The 13,897-nt window shown below is 44.9% G+C and overlaps 1 protein-coding gene across 1 annotated transcript; it reads left to right on the top strand.

Moving 5' to 3' along the window:
• Window positions 1-1,248: 1,248 nt before the first annotated feature.
• On the top strand, window positions 1,249-13,067 carry C20H11orf54 (chromosome 20 C11orf54 homolog). The gene is made up of 9 exons (XM_001513065.4): window positions 1,249-1,288; window positions 2,904-3,057; window positions 5,120-5,218; window positions 6,780-6,853; window positions 7,268-7,369; window positions 8,563-8,739; window positions 9,539-9,688; window positions 10,837-10,953; window positions 12,459-13,067. The coding sequence occupies exons 2-9, from the start codon at window positions 3,000-3,002 to the stop codon at window positions 12,630-12,632; spliced, it is 951 nt and encodes a 316-aa protein (XP_001513115.1). The 5' UTR covers window positions 1,249-1,288; window positions 2,904-2,999; the 3' UTR covers window positions 12,633-13,067.
• The last annotated feature ends 830 nt before the right edge of the window (window positions 13,068-13,897 follow it).

Genomic DNA, 13,897 nt, shown 5'->3' with positions numbered 1-13,897 from the left:
TATCCTCTCGCGAGATCTGGCCCCGTTTCGAGCCAAGAGAAGCGATGTCCTCTCGCGAGAGCTGGCGAACCTGGGGGAAGGAGGAGGAGGAAAGGACGGGCCGTTTGGGGGACAGGAAGCCATATTGGGGGGGGCGATGGAGGCGGGGCAGGCTGAGGGGCGGGACGGACAGTGGCCCAGCCGGCGCCATTGATCCCTCCTGCGCCTCAGTAAGTGCACTGGACAGGACTGAGGGACTTAGCAGCATGCTCAGGGGTAGCAGAGCCTTCCCCCATCCCCCAGGGGAAGCAGCATGGCCCAGTGGTTAGAGCCCTGGCCTGGCAGTCACAAGGTCCTGGGTTCTAAACCCCACCACCTGTCTGCTGCTTAAGTGCCATCATTGTTATTATTATTATTTAGGAGTTTCTAAAGATAACTAGGTGGCAGGCCTTGATAGTGATTTTCAGAAATCAGAAAAGTGAAAGGTCAAAGTAGCGTTAGAACAGGCAGTGTGGCATCGTTCATTCATTCAATAGTATTTATTGAGCGCCTACTATGTGCAGAGCACTGTACTAAGCACTTGGATGCCAGAGCTGGGGTCCTGGATGTCGAAGGTCCTGAGTTCTAGTTCCCTCCCATCCATTCCCTTTGTGGCCTTGAGCAAGCCACTTTACCTCCCCATGCCTCAGTTTCCCCAGCTGTAAATTGGGGATAATAATAATGTTGGTATTTGTTAAGCGCTTACTATGTGCAGAGCACTGTTCTAAGCGCTGGGGGAGATACAGGGTCAGGTTGGGCCACGTGAGGCTCACAGTTAATCCCCATTTTACAGGTGAGGGAACTGAGGCCCAGAGAAGTGAAGTGACTTGCCCACAGCCCCACAGCTGACAAGTGGCGGAGTTAGGATTTGAACCCATGACCTCTGACTCCAAAGCTCGGGCTCTTTCCACTGAGCCACGCTGCTTCTAATCCTTAAATCCTATTTTACAGGGGTGTTGTGGGAAGTAAATGAAAATAATGTAGAAACACAGATATATCCTCCCCTCCCCATGCCACCTACTCCCTCCCTCTGCTCTACCCCCTTCCCCTCCCCACAGCACTTGTGTCTATTTGTATATATTATTTATTACTCTTTTATTATTTATGTGTATATATCTATGATTCCATTTATTTTGATGGTATTGATGCCTGACTACTTGTTTTGCTGTGTCTCCCCCTTTTAGACTGTGAACTCGTTGTTGGGCCGGGATCGTCTCTATCTGTGGCCGAATTGTCCATTCCAAGTGCTTAGTACAGTGCTCTGCACCCAGTAAGTGCTCAATAAATACGAATGAATGAATATATTGATGATAAATGATGGATAGTTACCATCAAAGGTGGTGGGCTCAGTCAATAGTTACAGAAATATTTAATCCTTATATACAGTGAGCGAATATTCAAACAGTCTATAGGACAAGGTATCATTTGTGTAACAGGCCTCTGGACAAGGGATATTTCAGCCTAGGAAAGTTTCAACAGCCAGGTAGCTGCAAAAATAAAATGTTTCTAATGAGAGTATTTCTGTGGCTTTCACGATGAGCATATTGCTGATTCAAATCTAATGTAAAGGGTTACACATTGGGTCCTAAGAATATAAAATTTACTGAAGAAAATATCCAGAAACTGAAGGAGGAAATATTAATGGATTGTGGGTTAGGAAGGAAAAGTTAGGGTCAAGTCTTAAATCTGAATTTCCCCAATGCCTAGTACTGTGCTCAGCACAAATTAGGCGTTTGATCAATTCTGTTGATGATAGTCTTCAAAAAGGGCAATTATCACGTTGTTTCCCCAAGCATTTTTTGTTTCTCCCAGATGGGGACAGACTGTACGGGTGAATCAGACACTATAATTTTTGTTCTATAATCCAGATCCAATCCGATTCCAGTGGGGAAAGTATCAGATCCTTGACACTCTATTTCCCAGGATCACCAAGATACTGAAATATACCCACCCAGTCCAAGGTCACACAGCAGACAACGTGGTGGAGCTGGGATTAGAACCCAAGACCTTCAGATTCGCAGGCCCATGCTCTCTCCACTAGGCCTCACTGCTTCTCAAACCCCCATTCCCGATTGCTGCTTGCCAGTTGCATACTAGATTTCAAGACAAGCTTAAATGAATTAAATAATTTGTATTTTCTGGTATGGCTATTTCATACCCTTGCTTTTTCAAGGAGGAATTGAGATTTGCTTTATCTCTTAGAATGTATTTTAACTTAGTACAGATTAAAGGCTCCCAGAAGGGGCTTCTTTATACTTATTATCTATAGATTGAAAACAAATGTAGAATTTCAAGAAGTTAATAATTAGAATTTATTTTAATTTAAACAGATTAAAGGCTCCCAGAAGGGTTTTTATATTTACTATCTAGAGATTGAAAACAAAAGCAGAATATCAAGAAGTTAATCATTAGTAGAGTACTCCATTTCTCTTAGACCTTAGATTCAGTAGTCTGATTTTTTTTGGTAAAAGTATTGACTTTAATTTTGTGTTTTAACTTTAACTTTCAATTCTTCTTTCAGTACTAAAATAATAGTACCTTACAGAAATATTGGACCATGCTCCAAAAACAGTCTTTTCTGTCCATAATGTTGGTTAACTACCCACTTCGAACATCGCTTATGGAATTCTTGCTTCATGACAGGACCTAAATGAATTTCAGGAACCACTCCTTGAAACAGCTTTTAGAAAGAGTTGTATTCCACTCAAGGGTATGAACGAAAGAAATTTGTTTTTTCCTTGAATGCCGTTGAAGCATGGATCAGTACTCAGAGGACAGGTTGTTTAGAAGTGACAGAAAAGCTGCGGTCACATGCCTGAGAGCTGCAGAGTTCTGTAAGCCCTTTTGCCCTCTTTTAATCAGTAAACTCAAATGTTCATTGACAGACCAGCAGCTGCTCATCCCTGGTGTGCACTGTGATCTCTGGAAACCCTCTGCACCGTTCCCTCGGTTTCGTCTCCTCCGCAAAAAAAAAAAAGAAAATGGCCAATGTTGAAAGATTTGCTTTTCACGTCCCAAGTCTCGAGGAACTTGTGGGAGGTAAGTAAAGTCATCTGCCGCGGCCTCAGAGTGTTACAGAGAAGCCTAGGAACATTTTGTTTATGAGAGTTTAAAAACTTAGATGAAGTAATTATTGTCACCTTTAAGCTAAAGACCAGCATGTGGTCTGAAATATGTGGAAAGAATCATTTCTCGGTCTTCAAAATAAGCTACCTACATTCCACCGCTAATAAGTGGAATCAGCTCTCAGGAAAACTTTTCTTTTCAGTTATAGGGCTTACAAATGGTACTTACCTTGGTGTAAAATTAAAATTTGAAGGTCGGATAGCCGTTACTGCCTGTACTTGGTTCTTGGGGAGTGTGCTAATAGGGTAGGATGGTATTGGGAAGAATGGATGGAACTGGGAATCTCATAAATTTTACTTTTACTTTACTTACAATAGACAAGCGTAGTGGTTGACTGTCAGACTGAAATAGCCCCTTATTTTATAACTAAATAATCTTCATCAATATTAACTATTAGGCACTGGTTAATTAATTAGCTGTTTAGGGATCACTGATCAGTTAATTAGCTGATTAATTATAGAACTGTGCCTCATCTTTAGTTCTACAAAATCTCACTCTTCGCATGGGATAGTGTATCTAGAATTTATTTGAAGGACAGGTAGAGAAATTGTCATCTTTTTACCTTCCACAAGTATGTATCATAGCCAATTATAATTATTCTAAATGTCATCCCTGCCCAATGCGGCCTACATGAAAATAAAATTAGTAATATGTGTGTCCGTCATCTCTGATATAACACTACCAAAATTTTCAGAAATAAAAAACATCCTCCTTAAAAATTATTACCTTGGTCAGCATTCACAGGATCAAGTTCTGTAGAGTTCAGTATCTTCTCATCAAAGTAGAACAGAATGTTAAAAATCCTGAATGGTTTGCAGTTCACCCCCAACTGATCTGTAAAACCCTCTGATATTCTTCATTACACGGACCTAGCCTAAAGAAATATCTTTCCCCAGAGGGCCCTTCTTGATTAAGCGTGTCCAATGGGTGCCTCAGCAGCTAAAGACATATGAGGTTTGTGATTCCCAACTTCCTTGGGAATCAGGATTTAGACTGGTAATAATAATAATAATAATGTTGGTATTTGTTAAGTGCTTACTATGTGCAGAGCACTGTTCTAAGCGCTGGGGTAGACACAGGATAATCAGGTTGTCCCACGTGAGGCTCACAGTCTTCACCCCCCATTTTACAGATGAGGTAACTGAGGCACAGAGAAGTTAAGTGACTTGCCCATAGTCACACAGCTGACAAGTGGCAGAGCCGGGATTCGAACCCGTGACCTCGGACTCCCAAGCCCGGGCTCGTTCCACTGAGCCACGCTACTGGTGATTAGTAGTGTCTCTGATTTCCACTTCTACTGAGTATAGGCATTTGTTTTTCTCCTGCTTTATTGTAGAGTATGATGGTGTGGCCTTTTTGGGTAGAGCACGAGCCTGGGCATCAGAAGGACCTGAGTTCTAATCCCAGCTCTTCCACTTTGCTGTGTGACCATGGGCAAATCACTTCACTTCTCTGTGCCTCAGTTACCTCAGTTACATGAGGATTAAGACTGTGAGCTCCATGTGGGACGTGGACTGTGTCCAACCCGTTGATAGCGACACTTAGAACAGTGCCTGGCACACAGCAAGTGCTTAAGAAATAAAAACAAAAGGTGATAAACACATTTCCAACTAGGAATGACTATTATTTTTAAATCATCTTTGCAGATTATCAGTGGCATCTACATCTTTTCTGTTTAGTTTGGGGTGTTGTACCTTATTAATATAGGGTTTGACAAGCTTGCCGATTTTTCTACTGCTTAAAATGAAATGTTTAGCCTCTCATTTTTTAAATTAGTCCTGCAGAACTAATTTAACAAACACATTTCCAACTAGGAGTGACTGTTATTTTAAATCATCTTTGCAGATTATCAGTGGCATCTACATTTTTTCTGTCTAATCCGGGGTGTTGTGCCTTATTAATATAGGGTTTGACAAGCTTGCTGATTTTTCTACTGCGTAAAATGAAATGTTTTGCCTCTCATTTTTAAAATTAGTTCTGCAGAATGGATTAAAAGCTAATTTTGCTGATGTCCAAGTCTCAGTGGTTGACTGTCCTGATCTGACGAAGGATCCGTTCACCTTTCCTGCTAAAGGTAGTACGATAGTTGATGTCTGGGTCTCCTCGGGTGCAATCAATCAGTGGTATTTATTGAGCGCTTACTATGTGCAGAGCACTGCTGAGTGCCGAGGAGAGTACAATTCAACAGAATTAGGGGAGGTGTTCAAGTGAATCTCAATCCTCTTCCAGATTGTAATGTACGGTTGGAGCGGTGAACTCCACTTTTGAGTATGGTCACTTAGGTAAACCAAACACGTGGGGCTTAATCCAGAATTATCCACTGGTTTGGTAGGGCTCCCACCCTCCAAAGCTTCCCTAAACCCAACACTTTTTTCCACGGATTGGGTCCGTTCAGTGCTTCAGAAACCTTAGAACCATATCGAGGACAAACCAAATAACGTGTTTGTCCTCTGCCTGCTCACTGTTCCAACTGTAAATTACTTCTGAAGTACTTCTATTAGTGATCACACGGCCTTTGCTCTGTGTATTTGATTCTTAATCTTACCGCCACTTCATATTAGACCGTATTTTCATTCTGCCACCAGGGTATATCTGTTGAAGTGATCTTTACCACTGTATGGAAAAGTGCAAATGTTAAACTAAATCATGGTAAATTCTCTGACTTCTGTTGCCTTACTTGTCAAACCTAGATTCTGAGTGCCTTGATATAATAATAATAATAATAATGTTGGTATTTGCTAAGCACTTACGATGTGCAGAGCACTGTTCTAAATTGATATCACCTGGGCTGTTCCTTAATCCTCATTTAAAGGGTTGTCACTGTACCTGAAACAGTAGTTTTAGTGGCCTAAACCTTCCTATGTATAGGCACAGCCCCGACCTATCAATTCTTTCGCTTTCTGTGTCTAACTGCAAAAAAAAAGTACCTTTCTTATACCTTCTTATCACTAGCTGACTCACAAGTCAGTTTGTTAGTCCACGTTAGCACTGTAAAGCACCTTGTTAGCACACTGAAAAAATTTTCAATGTACCATTGGGTTTGTTTCATGCACTTTCAGATTTGCACCTTGTTTCAAACCGAAGCGCCCCCCTTCCCTCCTCCCCACCACTTCTCCATCCTGAGAGAGCCTCTCGTTCACCCATGTTCAAGTTGTGGCTTCTCTGTCCATATGAAGCAGTTCTTGAGTGCTTGTTTTCTGGCCTAGTTGGCAGTGTCTGGGAATAGGGTGAGGGCTCCTTTCCAAGCCCAACTTCCTTTCCTTGCCTTCACCCCTTTTATCAAACCCACCCCTTGTAAAATCAACTACTGATCGTTTGACGAGAAGCAGCCTGGCTCAGTGGAAAGAGCACAGTCTTGGGAGTCAGAGGTCATGGGTTCTAATCCCAGCTCCGCCACTTGTCAGCTGGACAAGTCACTTCACTTTTCTGTGCCTCAGTCACCTCAACTGTAAAATGTGGATTAAGACTGTGAGACACACGTGGGACGACCTGATTACCTTGTATGTACCTCAGGGCTTCTAACGGTACTTGGCACATAGTAAGCGCTTAACACATACCATCATTATTATTATTAATGTTGCCCAAGAGACCTGGTTTAAATAATTTAGCTTCTAAAACAGGTTTTGTCTTTGCAGGAATCTGCGGGAAGCCCAGAATTGCAGATGTTGGGGGTGTGCCTTATCTCATACCTCTTGTGAACCGAGAAAAGGTAGTGTTTTTTGTTTTGCCTTTCTAATCGGAGATTTGTTTTTTTGTTTGAAAGAGAGAAGAATGTCCTTAATGATCAGCGATCACGCTGATAATGGAGTGAACCCGCTCCATGGTTTGTTTTCTTGTTTGAAAGAGAGAATGTCCTTAATGATCAGCGATCACGCTGATAATGGAGTGAACACGCTGCATGGATGCATTGTGGTTCCACTTTTATTATTGAAAGGAGACCAACATGCCTAGGATATCTAAGCTCCTCGAGAAAGGGGATCGGGTCTACTTACTCAGTCCCCTAGTTCAGCTCTCTGTCCAGAGAAAGGCACTCGGCGAATACTATTGACCGACTGGGGAAATGGGGAATGGAAAGCGGAACAGGTGGAAATACAAAACTAACGGACACTTGTCTTTCACGTAGATTTACGACATGAATGTCGTGGCCAGGGAGATGGAGCTGCCCGGAGCGTTCATTCTCGGAGCCGGCGCCGCCCCGTTTAGAACGCTTGGAGTAAATGCAGAGGTCAGCAGCACCCAGCAGCCTGACAGTTGTCTTGGAACTACGGACGATGGTCCATTGCCATCCCGTTGTATGCCGTCCATGGGATCCAGACCTGGGACTCTGGGGCAGGTTGAGGGTGACTTTCCTCAGTGTGGAACTGTCCAACGGCTGTGAAAAATAAGGAGGCATGGACTTTAAGTGGTGGGAGCCCAGGACCCCTATCTCCTTATCTCCCCTTCCCGGCTCTCCTGAATAATGCCGATGCTTGGCTGGGCAAGGGAAGGTTGAAAGTGCACCAGGGAGGAGAGGAGATCATTGAAGCACAGGGGCATGCCATAGTGGGGAGGGAGCTCATGATATCATTCCAGTCGGCGCTTTCCTTTCGCCCCGCTGCCCGGAGCAGCCCTCAAACGGCTGTGCCAAAGCATTAAAATGCTTTCCTGTTATGCAGGATGGGGTGGCTGCTAGTCTGAAGAACTCCAGGTGTCAAGAGCGTCAGAGGCCCGACTCCGTAAGGACTAGACTGGGTCACAGAGATACCATATGAAGTGATCCGGCCTGCCCTGGCTGGCCCCGTTCTACCTTGGAATGATTTTTCTTGGCTTGATTTACAGCTACTAGTCTGTTTTCATCTTTCAGAGGATTAGTTGACCGATAAAACCTCTAATTAGCAGTGCACCAAGTTTCCTTGGAAAGCCCATTCGTGGGTGGATCGACTTTTTTTGTTTTAAAAAGAATCCTGTGTGAAAGTAAAAGGTTGCTGTTGCAGAATTTAGATTAAAACTGAGGCACTTTTAAATCAGTACTTATTCTTTTAAATCGGGCGCTTTTAAAGAGTGTCATTTCCTCAGCCCTGGAAGTGCCAATAGAAATGTTCCTATTTTAATTTCGTAAATCTTAAAATTTCCAGTGAGGCATGATTTTAGGATTATGGGCATGGGATGATGCTCAAGATTTCCTTGTTTTCCCCCAGCCGTTCCCTGACTGGTGGGTAGGCTGTGACCTTGGATTTGAAGGACTTGAAAAAGCTGTCGGTATTCAAAATTAGGAAGTTTTCGGGCAAAATTATCCTTCTTTGGTGCCCCAAAATAATAGTCTGTTACATTTCTTCAGTCTTTTCGGTTAATCTGACAAACATGCTCCTTAAAGCATTGTCCGTGACTGTGTATGAAGTCTTTGAAATGAGTAATGATGTCGTGTACGTTGCTTCCCAGTTTATGCCGATTATCCAAGCTGAGAGTGAAGAAAGGCGGGCGGTGAATGGGAGCTACATCGCTCAGATTAACCCAGCAGACGGGGGGTGTCTCCTGGAGAAGTACAGTGAGAAATATGAGGATTGTGACTTTGGGTTGCTGGCGAATCTGTATGCCAGTCAAGGTCAGCCTGGCAAGGTAAGTACCTTCCTTTCCCCAGCGCGCGCTCTCCCTTCTGCGTCGCCTCTGTGCTCCGATCTGTGAACCTTTGGGCGTTCGATATCTGGCCCACCCTCAACCCTACGGCGCTTATGTACGCATCTTAAAATGATATATTAGAAATGATGTGTATTGACGTTGATGCTCTGGGACTTCAGTACAGGGGGCAGGCAACCGTATATTCACACATCTTTTAAAAATACTTAGATGTTTCATGTGGCAATTCTGTTCAGAAATGGAGGTTTCCGGTGCCTTTGGTCTGATGTATAGGGTGGATATTTTACAAACTTTTTTTATCATGTGGCTAAGTATTTACACAAACAATTCCCAATTAACGCTGCAAAAAAGGAAGTGTTCATTTTCCTACTCTAATTTTCTGTGTCCCAGAGGATCTCAGTTTGATCTCCAAACAGCGTTCTTAAAACTCCCATGTTTTTAGCTCTCGGGCCCTCTACCGTGTCCTTAGGATACAGATGGAGAGGGAGGGTGGAAGGAAGAAATCCCTCTTTCCAACTGCCAAGGAATAGGCCTTTTGGGACAGCAGTCACATAGTATCGAACAGCCCTCCCTTAAACCGCAGTCCTCTAGACTTGCAAGCTCGTTGTGGGCAGGGAACGTGTCCACCAACTCTGTTATCTCGCTGCATTGTACTCTCCCAAGCGCTCAGTACAGTGCCATGCACATAGTAAGCACTCAGTGAATACGATTGATCGATTAATTAAACTGCACAGTGGTCATTTTCTTCGGTCACTCTTCAGCGAGGGTTTGCTTTCTACAGGTCATTGAAGTGAAGGCCAGAGGAAGAACCGGAAAGCATAACTTTGTGACTTGTATGAGAGAAACTCTTGGAAAACATTATGGCGATAAACCTGTCGGGATGGGAGGCACTTTTGTGATTCAGAAGGGGAAGGCAAAGGTTCACATCATGGTAAGTGGAAGAAGTGGTAGAATTTATTGAGTGCCCACAGGGTGTGGGGCCCTGCACTCAAGCACTTAAGAATGAAATAAAGATGTCCCATCTTCCCTGCCCACACATCAACATCTTTAGAAATAAAATGGTCAAAATAAATAAGGGCATAAACATATAGGCTCCTTGTGGGCGGGGAAGATGCCGGCCAACTCTGTTGTACTCTCCCAAGTGCTTAGTACAGTGCTCTGCATAGCGTAAGTGCTCAGTAAATACCACTGATGATGATGAGGGCGGAGAAAATTGGTACGGGCTCTCGTGTTTGCTATTTTGATCCTATTTTGGAAATCTTTTCTGTTGGAGGAGTCTCTTCCGCTGTAGTTTCCTTAGTCACAGTCTGGATTTAAAGGACTACTCTGACACTTTCCAGAACCTTTTCTCTCTGATGAGTCCTGTTATTGTGGGAACAGCCGGGAAGCTTTTGCCATGTTAGGAAAAGGCCAGTTGTCCTCACATCCATTCTTGTTAGCTTGGAATACTCGTCTCCGTACCTTCATGAACAAATGCTCTATTGGAATAAGTTATGGTTTTAGAACTTTTATGTCTAAAGGCATCCGAACGGCAAAAACAAGCAACTCAATGTCCCAAGAGATGTTTCCACTGAGACACAGGGGAAGTATCTTTTGGCAGTGGTCGTTGGAAGAGACTCAAGGGGAAGGGAGCTGTAAGATCACAGACCCAGTGGGGTTTTTTTTTGAATTCCTGAACCTCTTGGGGTGTAACCGTTCCTAGATGGGGTAAGGGAAATGCCCCCAAGCATTTTGGGTTTTAGTTTAGTCTGAAACCCTTGAGAACATGCAGACGAGTATATTAATACTAGTAGTGTTTATTAAGCAGTTACTGTGTGCAGAGCACTGTACTAAGCCCTAGGAAAGAATGTCCAGTTGGGAATTAGATGTTTCCTGTCCCTCTGGGGGCTCACAATCTAAGAATATTTTTGAATTTAAAGATCTTTTTAACAGTGAAAACCACTTGACTGTGCCCCCAAATAGCTTCCTTTTTTCCTAAAGCTCTACCTATTAGAAAGACGAACTCGAGCTCAAAAGAACTGTGAATTCGAGAATTTTTTTTGAATGTTAGCTTGTTTATTCTGTAACTTTTCATTGTAGCCTCCAGAATTTTCTTCCTGTCCCCTGAACAGTGATGAAGACGTGAATAACTGGCTGAAGTTTTTCGAAGTGAAAGCTCCATTGATTTGTCAAACAGTATTTGTTTCTCGTGACCCGGTGAGTTTATCTGTTTTTGAGACCTAGCGATTCTCCTATTTTAAACTTAGGTGTAGATTTTTGATAACGGTAGGGGTCATTTTAAAATAACTGAGAAGGAAGATGAGGGGCTCAGTGCCCACAAGACTTAACATGGGCTCTGGGCCTCGCAGCTTGAAGTCCCAGAGACACATTCTCCTGGGCTCTTGTTGGGCAACTATTAAGTGACAAGGTAAGTGATCTGATAGTGAATCTAATTCCCAGAAGACATATCCACTTCAAAATGGGTAGTGCTTTATAAAAGACCGTCAGAAGAGCGTGATGAAAGGCTTGAAGAAGGGTGCACTGCCACTCTCCATACTATTTTGAGCCCAGAGTTAAAACTTTTCATTATCCACATTGTGTACTCTCTGGGTGTGCCAGGACTCGATCTTCCCAACACAGTCACGGTGCCCTAAGGACTTCCCAGCCCCTGGCATTTTCTGGGGTTTTCCCATCTCGACTGCCCCTCGGCCTCGATTGTGTGGCCTTCCTTCTCTTGAATAAAAATAAATTGTGGTATTCGTTAAGCGCTTGCTATGTGCAAAGCACTGTTCTAAGCGCTGGGTGATACAAGGTGATCAGGTTGTGCCACGTGGGGCTCACGGTTTTGATCGCCATCTGACAGATGAGGCAACTGAGGCACAGAGAAGTTAAGTGACTTGCTCTTGAGTCCTGACAGGGTACAGGTCTTCCAGGCCCCAGGCTTGCGGGGCTTCAGTGGCCTCAATCACATGCGTGATTCATCCCGGGGCTTGTCTTCCCCTTCCTCTAGGCCCCACCAGGGTGTCTATGTCGTGGGCTCAGGCTCTTTGTTGTCTCAAACTCATACCCGGAGACTTCCTTTCTTCCTCCGTCCACACACGGGCCTCCGGGTCATTCCACCCCCCGAGTCCCTTGCAGACACCAGATTTTCCAAGTCCCCGACTGAGGCCCCCTCATCCCAGTTGCACACACGCCCTGGGATTCACCTCCTTCGTCCTCCCAGCCCCACACAGGAATCAAAGACTGTAAATTCATCGAGGGAAGGATTCGTGTCTACGGACTCCGTTATACTCTCCCAAGTGTTGAGTAATAGTGCTCTTGCCACAGTTATCACTCGATAAATACGATTGATTGATTCTTATGCCTGGAATTGGGTACTTCACTGTCCCAGCTCCGGGGTTTCCGGGAGTTTTCCGCTCCCGCTGAGCCAGGGCAGGGGACGCCGGTGGCATTTCTGGAGTGAACTCAGTGGCAGCGACGAGCCGGGAGTAGAAGGCCGGGGGGGAGGGAAAATGCGTGAAGTAGGTTATCTGTTGTTTTAGTTCACGGTCCTATTAGGGCTTTCTTGGTTAGCAGGCGTCACTGAGTTTTCTCATCTAATCCCAGACTTGTATATCTCGTGAAGAAATCTGTTATTTTACAGCATTTCCAAATTGAGAGAAGAGCAGCTTTAGAGCGGTTAGCCTCCTGATTTCTAAGTGGGGATTGCCTTGTCTTCCTAGGGCTTTGATCTGCGGGTGGAGCACACCCATTGCTTCAGTCACCACGGCGAAGGCGGGCACTACCACTACGACACCACCCCGGACACGGCACAGTACCTTGGCTACTTCCTACCTGCCGAGTTGCTCTATCGGATCGACAGACCGAAGGAGACCCACCTGGTCGGGCGAGACTGATTGAGCGAGAGTAGTCGGGGGGCCAGACTTCCTCAAAAACCCAGTCGCCCCTGAAACAAGACACCCAGCAGCCGAACCCTAGGGCATCATCGGAGGAAAGGGCGTAATGAAAGATCTGAATCACATCCTACGTCATTAAATCGGAAGAGGGAAAACTTTTAGCTCCTAATCGTTGGTGCCGTTAGAGTCAGCGGTCGGAATTGAATGTGGAGAGTTCTGTATTAGAAGTAGGGTGACTTCTCTACAGACTGTGAGGTGCTGACTGCCTAGTCAAATGTTTCTCCATGTCGATGATTGTGAAGAATACGAGGACCCATTCTTTGTAGGAATAGCCCGATTCCCTATTGAGCAGTATATTATCACGATGGACCCCTTTGATCGGACACGATGCCGTATTTTCTTAAAAACCATTAAAAGTTGATTATTCTCAAGGTACTACAGCCCAGCCGTTCCTCCCTCCCAAACAGCCTGTTGAAAAACACCAGAAAAACAAACCGATAGCTTCTATGAATGTGAATTTTTTATCCACCGAGCCATTCTGCCAAAACATTCTTGGCCTGGTGGAGAGGGCACCCGCCTGGGAGTCAGAAGGTCATGGGTTCTACTCCTGCCTCTGCCACTTGTCTGCTGCGTGGCCTTGGCCAAGTCACTTCCCTTGCTTGGGCCTCAGTGACCTCATCTGTAAAATGGGGATGAAGACTGTGAGCCCCATTTGGGACGGGGACTGTGTCCCACCTGTTTACCTCGTATAAGAATGATAATTATGATGGTATTTGTTAAGTGCTTACTATGTGCCAGGCACTGTTCTAAGCGCTGGGGGAGATGCAAGGTCATCGGGTTGGACACGGTCCCTATTCCACACGGGGCTCCCAGTCTTCATCCCCATTTTCCAGATGAGGTCACTGAGGCCCAGAGAAGTGACTTGTCCAAGGTCACACAGCAGACACTATTCTGACGTATTCCACAAACACGATTGAAGAATAATGTCGGTATTTGTTAAGCACTTACTATGTGCAGAGCACTGTTCTAAGCGCTGGGGGAGATCCGGGGTCATCCGGTGGTCCCACGTGGGGCTCAGTTTTCATCCCCATTTTCCAGATGAGGTCACTGAGGCCCAGAGAAGGGAAGTGACTTGCCCCCAGTCACCCAGCTGACAAGGGGCAGAGGGGGGGATTCGAACCCCTGACCCCTGAAGCTGGCAGGGTGGAATGAGAACCCAGGACCTGCCGACTCCCAGGCCCGTAGTCGATCCTCTAGGCCATGCT

This window comes from Ornithorhynchus anatinus, chromosome 20, assembly GCF_004115215.2.
Source record: "Ornithorhynchus anatinus isolate Pmale09 chromosome 20, mOrnAna1.pri.v4, whole genome shotgun sequence".
Classification (NCBI taxonomy): domain Eukaryota; kingdom Metazoa; phylum Chordata; class Mammalia; order Monotremata; family Ornithorhynchidae; genus Ornithorhynchus; species Ornithorhynchus anatinus.
The sequence above is the reverse complement of the archived record's forward strand: the minus strand, read 5'-3'. Positions and strand labels throughout refer to the sequence as shown.